The 9,542-nt window shown below is 40.9% G+C and overlaps 1 protein-coding gene across 1 annotated transcript; it reads left to right on the top strand.

The window, feature by feature from the left end:
- Positions 1–1,622: 1,622 nt before the first annotated feature.
- On the top strand, positions 1,623–9,321 carry ino80c (INO80 complex subunit C). The gene is made up of 5 exons (XM_034174911.1): positions 1,623–1,905; positions 7,459–7,572; positions 7,664–7,775; positions 8,494–8,561; positions 8,645–9,321. Exons 1-5 carry the CDS (start codon positions 1,732–1,734, stop codon positions 8,774–8,776), a joined length of 600 nt encoding a protein of 199 aa, XP_034030802.1. The 5' UTR covers positions 1,623–1,731; the 3' UTR covers positions 8,777–9,321.
- Positions 9,322–9,542: the final 221 nt, after the last annotated feature.

Genomic DNA, 9,542 nt, shown 5'->3' on the forward strand with positions numbered 1-9,542 from the left:
GTTTCAGAGCAAAGCAAAATTTTATTTTACTTTTTGAACACATTCAGGAACTGAGGAGATGGTGTGAGCAGCAAAGCGACATGTACTACATGTTTGACATGCTCCCTTGTTTTGTACTTGGGGTCGCCACAGCAAATCCAGGGTGGATCTGCATGTTGAATTGGCACAGATTTTATGCCGGATGCCCTTCCTGACGCAACGCCACATTACATGGAGGAATGTGGTAGGGATGGGATTCGAACTGGGAACCTTCCGCACTGAAACCAAGTACATTAACCACTTGGCCACCACCCCTACACGACATGTTTGACAATAAATAAATAAATACATACATTCCTACATCCACATCTATTTACCAGGTTTTATGATAACTGGCCCATTATTTTTTCCCCTCAAAATTATATCAAAAATGAACTGACAAATAGCAAACTGTACATAGACAAAATAATACCCCTTATCAGAACCCATTGTGGTACTTTTAAACACTTTTCATAAGCATATTACAGTAATAATTAACATTACACATAAGCTAGTAATTAAATAACCAGGCAATTTCTCCTCACAGCACATGGCCCTCTGTGTCACAAGCTGCTTCCCATAAGTAGACTTCAGTATGTTTCACTACTGAACTGAAGAAACTGTAGACGTCACTTGGATGTGTAGTGAAAGACTTCCACATCTTTACCTTCTAGCTATTTGCTACCTGGATGATTGTAAACCTTTTTGTTTGTACCCCAAGTAGAATTTTTGGCTAGTTGTACCCAGCTTGTACATAGTCATTGCTAAATTATTCTCAACATACAATCCATTAGTTTACAGATCACCTCATGTACGTGTAATGTAAGATTGCAGATTCTACTGGCACAGACTACAACTGGAGTTTCAAATGGCAGTTTCCAATTATACCCCCGAAGCAGACTCTACCAGTAGAGTTTATGATTCTACCAGATTGCAGTCTCTACCCTGGCATTTCCACATACATAAAAATCAGACTGGTTTAGTCAGATCACTAAATTAGTCAGACCAGTATGCTGGTCACACAAACCTTATTTTGCAGACGTGGGCACCTGAGCTCAGTGGATGAACATAAAAATCAAATACCAAATAAAACAGGTGCACCAAATAAACAAACAGCCCTGAGCAAAACTGGAGAAACCAAATGAATTTACAGTTAGATTATTTTATCATTTTGGCCACATACTGCACTTATTTCCACAGCAAAAGGTTCTCAGTTCAAGACCACCTATGCCCATTCTTTGTGTAATGTGGAGTTGTATCAGGAAGGGCATCTGGCACAGAACTTGTGCCAAACCAACCTGCAGATCCACGTCGAATCTGCTGTGGTGACCACGAGTGGAAATAAAGGAGAAACTGAATGGACTTGCTTCTTATTATTTTAAGATTATGCTTCCCATGAAGGGGAATACTCAACTGGTCTTTGTGTACAGTGGCAATTTTCAAATACTTACACATTACTTACATATGCAACAGAAACACAATATGATGGCTGGAGCCATAGACATAGCTGATAGTACAGTTCTTTCCGGCAGGTGGCAGTAATGCAACAGAAGGCTGGAAAATGTTAAAGTAGAAGAAGAAGAAGCAGCTTACGTATCCGGGTGAAACAAACAAAACACGATTGGTGAATGGCTAAATGCTACTTATTGTTGTAGGCTATATGTACAAGATAATATGAGAGAATAATATTTTTTGTTGTTGCTGTCATTACAAATGGCTTCTCAAGTCCCTATAACCGTGCGGGCTCAGCCGGCAGCCGCCAGCTTTAGCGCTCTGCGTGGGAAGAAGCGTTCCGGGAGTCCGGCGGTTTGTGGCGCCGCTTTACAGCTCAGTGTCAGCGGCGGCAAGAAGAAGAAAACCTCGCTGGCAGCGACCCCAGTAACACAGGTACACATCTGAAATAAAATAACTTTGTTATACACTATGCTTGTAGTTCACACTTCATACCCAGAATAATATGTATATGTCGCGGACATGACGAGCGAAGCTCTTCAGGTCCAGTTAACAGTTCGTCGCTACATCTATAAGTGCAAGTTAAAACTCTACCATGCAAAGCGAAAGCCATACATAAACAACATCCAGAAACGCCACCGTCTTCTCTGGGTCCGAGTTCATTTGAAATGGACAGACGCAAAGTGGAAAAGTGTGCTGTGGTCTGATGAGTCCACATTTCAGTTTGTTTTTGGAAATCATGGACATCGTGTCCTCCGGACAAAAAAGCAAAAAGACCATCCAGATCGTTACCATCTGTGATGTTATGGGGATGTGTTAGTGCCCATGGCATGGGCAACTTACACATCTGTGATGGCACCATCAATGCTGAAAGGTACATTCAGGTTTTGGAGCAACACATGCTGCCATCCAAGGAACGTCGTTTTCAGGGACGTCCCTGCTTATTTCAGCAAGACAATGCCAAACCACATTATGCACGTGTTACAACAGCGTGGCTTTGTAGTAAAAACAACTGAAGAACTGAAGTTGTCCATCAAGCAAGAATGGGAAAGAATTCCACCTACAAAGCTTCAACAATTAGTGTCCTTAGTTCCCAAACACTTATTGAGTGTTGTTAGAAGGAAAGGTGATGTAACACAGTGGTAAACATACCACTGTCCCAACTTTTTTGAAACGTGTTGTAGGCATCCATTTCAAAATAAGAAAACATTTGCACAAAAACGATAAAGTTTATCAGTTTGAACATTAAATATCTTGTCTTTGTGGTGTATTCAGTTGAATATAGGTTGAAGAGGATTTGCAAATCACTGTATTCTGTTTTTATTTCGATTTTACACCACATCCCAACTTCATTGGAATTGGGTTTGTATAAACATTTTGTTTTTTAGAAAACCTTTTCAGCAGTTTAAAAAGTCATATGGTTGCTGTCCAGTTACAAGCAGACATTTTTCTGGTATTTGATTGTCTGAACGCTTCTCAACTAAACTCACAAAGAGCTGTATGATCCAAAGGATATAAAGATATGAAAATGAAACCAGTTACTTTGCTCAAATGGTAAGTCAATATGTGTTCATAAATTTACAGTAGTGTTCAGAATAATAGTAGTGTGTGTGTGTGTGTATATATATATATATATATATATATATATATATATATATATATATATATATATATATATATGTGTGTGTATATACTACTATTATTCTGAACACTACTGTATGTGTATATCCATCCATCCATCCATTTTCTTCCGCTTTATCCGGAGTTGGGTTGCGGGGGCAGCAGCTCAAGCAAAGCCGCCCAGACCTCTCGATCCACACACCTCCCCCAGCTCCTCCGGGGGAACCCCAAGGCGTTCCCAAGCCAACCGAGAGATGTAGTCCCTCCAGCGTGTCCTGTGTCTTCCCCGGGGCCTCCTCCCAGTGGGACGTGCCCGGAACACCTCTCCAGCGAGGCATCCAGGGGGCATCCGGAAAAGATGCCCGAGCCACCTCAACTGACGCCTTTTGACGTGGAGGAGTAGCGGCTCGACTCTGAGCTCCTCTAGAGTGACCGAGCTCCTCACCCTATCTCTAAGGGAGAGCCCAGCCACCCTGCGGAGGAAACTCATCTCGGCCGCTTGTACTCGCGATCTCGTTCTTTCGGTCATGAGCCAAATATCATGACCATAGGTGAGGATCGGAACGTAGATTGATCGATAAATTGAGAGCTTTGCCCCCCTACTCAGCTCTCTCTTCACCACGACGGTGCGATACAGCGACCTCATCACTGCAGATGCTGCACCGATCCGTCTATCGATCTCACGCTCCATCCGTCCCTCACTCGTGAACAAGACCCCGAGATACTTAAACTCCTCCACTTTAAGCAAGGACACTTCACTGACCTGAAGTGGGCAAAGCACCTTTTTCCGGTTGAGAACCATGGCCTCGGATTTGGAGGTGCTGATTTTCATCCCGGACGCTTCACACTCGGCTGCAAACCGCCCCAGTGCACGCTGAAGGTCCTGATTTGACGAAGCCAACAGAACCACATCGTCCGCAAACAGCAGAGATGAGATTCTGTGGTTCCCAAACCAGACCCCCGTACACCCTGGCTGCGTCTAGAAATTCTGTCCAAAAAAATAATGAACAGAACCGGTGACAAAGGGCAGCCCTGGCGGAGGTCAACATACACTGGAAACAGGTTTGACTTACTACCGGCAATGCAAACCAAGCTCCTGCTGCGGTTGTACAGGGACCGGATAGCCCTTAGCAAAGGACCCCGGACCCCGTACTCCTGGAGCACTCCCCACAGGGTGCCCCGAGGGACATGGTCGAACGCCTTCTCCAGATCCACAAAACACATGTGGACTGGTTGGGCGAACTCCCATGAACCCTCGAGTACCCGATGGAGCGTGTGGAGCTGGTCCAGTGTGCCGCAACCAGAACGAAAACCACACTGCTCCTCCTGAATCCGAGGTTCGACCATCGGTCGAATTCTCCTCTCCAGTACTCTGGAATAGACCTTACTGGGGAGGCTGAGGAGTGTGATCCCCCTATAGTTGGAACACACCCTCCGGTCCCCCTTCTTAAACAGAGGGACCACCACCCCAGTTTGCCAATCCAGAGGCACTGTCCCCTAATTGTATGTGTATATATATGTGTATATATGTGACATATAATAGTAGTGCTATGTGACTAAAAAGATTAATTCAGGTTTTGAGTATATTTCTTATTGTTACATGGGAAACAAGGTACCAGTAGATTCAGTAGATTCTCACAAATCCAACAAGACCAAGCATTCATGATATGCACACTCTTAAGGCTATGAAATTGGGCTATTACAACCCCTGGCAATAATTATGGAATCACCGGCCTCGGAGGATGTTCATTCAGTTGTTTAATTTTGTAGAAAAAAGCAGATCACAGACATGACACAAAACTAAAGTCATTTCAAATGGCAACTTTCTGGCTTTAAGAAACACTATAAAAAATCAGGAAAAATAATTGTGGCAGTCAGTAACGGTTACGTTTTTAGACCAAGCAGAGGAAAAAAATATGGAATCACTCAATTCTGAGGAAAAAATTATGGAATCACCCTGTAAATTTTCATCCCCCAAATTAACAACTGCATCAAATCAGATCTGCTCATTGACATTGACCCTATGTGTCTTTTTGCAAGGAATGTTTTTGCAGTTTTTGCTCTATGGCAAGATGCATTATCATCTTGAAAAATGATTTCATCATCCCCAAACATCCTTTCAATTGTCCAAAATATCAACATAAACTTGTGCATTTATTGATGATGTAATGACAGCCATCTCCCCAGTGCCTTTACCTGACATGCATCCCCATATCATCAATGACTGTGGAAATTTACATGTTCTCTCCAGGCTGTCATCTTTATAAATCTCATTGGAAAGGCACCAAACAAAAGTTCCACCATCATCACCTTGCCCAATGCAGATTCGAGATTCATCACTGAATATGACTTTCATCCAGTCATCCACAGTCCACAATTGCTTTTCCTTAGCCCATTGTAACCTTGTTTTTTTCTGTTTAGGTGTTAATGATGCCTTTCGTTTAGTTTTTCTGTATGTAAATCCCATTTCCTTTAGGTGGTTTCTTACAGTTCGGTCACAGACGACTCCAGTTTCCTCCCATTCGTTCCTCATTTGTTTTGTTGTACATTTTTCGATTTTTGGGACATATTGCTTTAAGTTTTCTGTCTTGACACTTTGATGTCTTCCTTGGTCTACCAGTATGTTTGCCTTTAACAACCTTCCCATGTTGTTTGTATTTGGTCCAGAGTTTAGACACAGCTGACTGTGAACAACCAACATCTTTTGCAACACTGCGTGATGATTTACTCTCTTTTAAGAGTTTGATAATCCTCTCCTTTGTTTCAATTGACATCTGTCGTGTTGGAGCCATGATTCATGTCAGTCCACTTGGTGCAACAGCTCTCCAAGGTGTGTTCACTCCTTTTTAGATGCAGACTAACGAGCAGATCTGATATGATGCAGGTGTTAGTTTTGGGGATGAAAATTTACAGGGTGATTCCATAATTTTTTCCTCAGAATTGAGTGATTCATATTTTTTTCCTCTGCTTGGTCTAAAAAAGTAACCATTACTGACTGCCACAATCTTTTTTTCTTGATTTCTTATAGTGTTTCTTAAAGCCAGAAAGTTGCCATTTGAAATGACTTTAGTTTTGTGTCATGTCTGTGATCTGCTTTTTTTCTACAAAATTAAACAACTGAATGAACATCCTCCGAGGCCGGTGATTCCATAATTTTTGCCAGGGGTTGTATTATTGTGAACACCTCATTTTCTACTTTTTTTTTTTTTTTTTTACTAATAGCCCAATTTCATGGCCTTAAGAGTGTGCATATCATGAATGCTTGGTCTTGTTGGATTTGTGAGAATCTACTGAATCTACTGGTACCTTGTTTTCCATGTAACAATAAGAAATATACTCAAAACCTGGATTAATCTTTTTAGTCACATAGCACTACTATTATTCTGAACACTACTGTATATTTTTAAGTTTATATATTGGGTCAGATGCCATGCCCACACAATGTCACTGGTGTTTCAAGGGTGAAAAATCAGGCAAGAACCTCCACCTGGCCAAAAGTATATATATTTTTAATGATGCTGATGGGGAAAACAATGCTGACAAAATCACACCAAATATCCATTAATTTAGAAATCAGCAATCATTCAGCTCTGTTCACTGTCTCCGTGCTCAGACTGTGATGATCACAAATCCATCTATTTTCTGCACTGTTAGAGTACCACATGAATGAAAACACCTGTTAAATGCTTCTCTTACAGATGTAACTGGCTATGAAGTCACTTTCACATGAAGACATAACGATCATCGAAATATTTTTAAACTGTTGTTCTGTCAACCATCAGCCATTTGTGCTGCGTGCATGCTTCTTTAAGTCTGAACGATTAATTAGCCACAGATTTGCTAAATGTAGAACAATAAAAATAATTGTTCATGAAGATTTTCACCGGATTTTAAATTTGAAGGTGTAGATTTGAAAAAGTACTCTGTCTTGCATAAATAAGATAATTATTGAAGGATAGTGCAAAATTCATAATACAGTCATATAATATTGTTGGTGTCTAAAAAGTGAATTGATATTTAGGTCATATCTTCCACCCTACTGGTGGCCGCTAAGACCACCCTTGCTTGTTTCACAGGTGCTGAATAATTCTACATAAAAAAACAACAAACAAACAAAAAACCTAACATCCAAATATGGCTGAAAGTGTAAACGCTGAGCGTGGCTAAAAATAGACCGTGTACTGGATATCAAACCTGGCTTGCTGTGAGTTACATAAACATTTAACTGTGTTTTTAGGTTTCAGGTTGCAACTTTTGAGCTTCTCACTGTGTTGACATTTGAAACACATGTAAAACAAGTGGTTTGAAATCTAATGGTCATTGTTTGGGAGCACTGTCTGGACAGGTGTCGTCTTTCGTTTTCATCAGGTGGCAGCAGTCGACCTTGTGACTGAGGTGAAGGCGGTGGGAACAGTAGATGCTGCTCCAGCCACAACAGAGACCACGGCGAAGCCTCCACCTTTTAAAGACTCCGCGTTTATGGTGAGTATCTGCATCTGTTATGGATTGAGGTCTCTCTTTCTTTCTCAGTATTATCCCCCTTTTTTTCTTTCTTTTTTTTGTCCTAATGCAGCATTCAGGGATTGGTGGAGCAGCAGCAGGAAAAAAGAACAGGACGTGGAAGAATCTCAAACAGATTCTGGCTTTAGAACGAACTTTACCCTGGAAGATCAATGATCCCAACTGTGAGTGTGATGTGTCCTTAACTTTTATCTAAATCGGCCATTCCCATACTTTAGAATGGTGAGGCCCACTTTGAAATCTGAAAATGCTCTCGGCCCCCTCCAAACCTTTAATCAATTTCATTGACCCATGAGACCAAGATTATTTCCATACATATGTTAAACTCGGTATGAAAAATGAAATACAATATTTAATTTAAATCAATTTTTTTTAAACTTCTGATTACCTTTTAAAAATAATCATTGATATTTTAGGCCATTTTAAACTTTAGCTAGTGCCTTAACTCCTTTCACTTTGATTTTGCTAGTGTTGTATTCTTTATTGCTACTTTTTATATGTACTTTTACCGTGTGTGTTAACTTTTATTTGTGTGAATGGGAGCGACAGACTGCCGCACATCTGTCTGCCTATCAATCAGTGTAATGTATCTCAAAACTGAAAAACGAAGTGTTTATTTACATCTAATGACTTTGTGGCCCACACTTTGGAAATTGCTGGTCAAGAAAAATGCATGTGACTGTATCGTTAGAAATGGTTGTACCTAAATATATTTGTAATGGAAATATAATTAATGTGTCAAAGTGAAATGGAATTTAGATGAGGAGGCATACTGTAGGGATAACTGTCAGTCAAATGTGTGTCACACTAGCAATTTTATGCAGGAAAAAAAAGGTTTTATTGCAGTCAGTATGTCAGTTGATGACTTTTCTGTATTCACAGACTACAACATTGATGCCCCTCCATCCTTGAAGCCAGCTAAAAAATACTCTGACATTTCAGGACTCCCTGTGAGTAGCCATCTCACTAAAATCATAATTGTACAATAAAGCCTTTTATGTATCGTGCATTTACCTCTTTATTCTTGCACCAGTCAAACTACACAGATCCACAGACAAAGCTCCACTTCACATCCTCTGAAGAGTTCTCCTACATCCGCCTCCTCCCCACTGATGTTGTCACTGGCTACCTGGCCCTTCGAAAGGCAACATGCATTGTGCCCTGACAGATGAGCAAAGCTTTAAACCCAGAAACTGTTTTTCTGCATAAACCTTACTGAACATGTCGGGGTGGGATGCACTCAGGTCAACCACAAGACTTTTGGGAGTGCCGAGATGTAACTGGTGTGAACATGAGTGAAAGGACAGCTGCTGGAAGTGAAAGACTGGCCCATGAAAATGCTTCCTGCTTTCATTCAGAAGGCAAAATGTGACTGATGTTCCACAAAAATGATATTAAATGTAATATTTGTATGCTTATTTGCATATCCTGTCCATATTGCTATTACAGGCAAGTCAACCAATGCAAATGCACCAATGATGTCAGTAATATTTCCAGGGGGGTGGGGGGTCATGTTACATTCATGACGTGCTAATAACCTTGGTAACAATCATGTGGGGGCACTTTTGTGGTTGAACTGTTTGGAATATTTTTGTGTAATACATTACATATTTTCCCAGATCCAAATGTGGTAGCATGGTTATGTCAACAACACAGCTGGGTGTTTTTATTTCCAAATACAGTATAATATAAGGTACCGGAGATGCTTCACACGAGTGTGTGTGCTCTTGTTTCTGTCCAACATATGCAGCCTCCCTTTTGAATTCACGTCGTGTTGCAGTGTTAAATTACAGGGAGTCAGCAGGATTTTTGTCTGTTGAATAAATAACATCGACTACCAAGGAAATGCACACATCTTGATTGATTGAGGCTCCTTGATTCAGTTTTATCTGCAACAATTAAGGAACAGACAGAAAATGCAGGAAGACAAC

Source organism: Thalassophryne amazonica, chromosome 7, assembly GCF_902500255.1.
Source record: "Thalassophryne amazonica chromosome 7, fThaAma1.1, whole genome shotgun sequence".
Classification (NCBI taxonomy): domain Eukaryota; kingdom Metazoa; phylum Chordata; class Actinopteri; order Batrachoidiformes; family Batrachoididae; genus Thalassophryne; species Thalassophryne amazonica.

Excerpts from the sequence above, each read along its gene's own strand:
- ino80c (XM_034174911.1), top strand. The coding sequence starts at position 1,732 with ATGGCTTCTCAAGTCCCTATAACCGTGCGGGCTCAGCCGGCAGCCGCC. Across the intron at positions 7,573-7,663 it reads TTAAAGACTCCGCGTTTATG|CATTCAGGGATTGGTGGAGC; the intron begins GTGAGTATCTGC and ends GTCCTAATGCAG. Across the intron at positions 8,562-8,644 it reads CTGACATTTCAGGACTCCCT|TCAAACTACACAGATCCACA; the intron begins GTGAGTAGCCAT and ends TTCTTGCACCAG.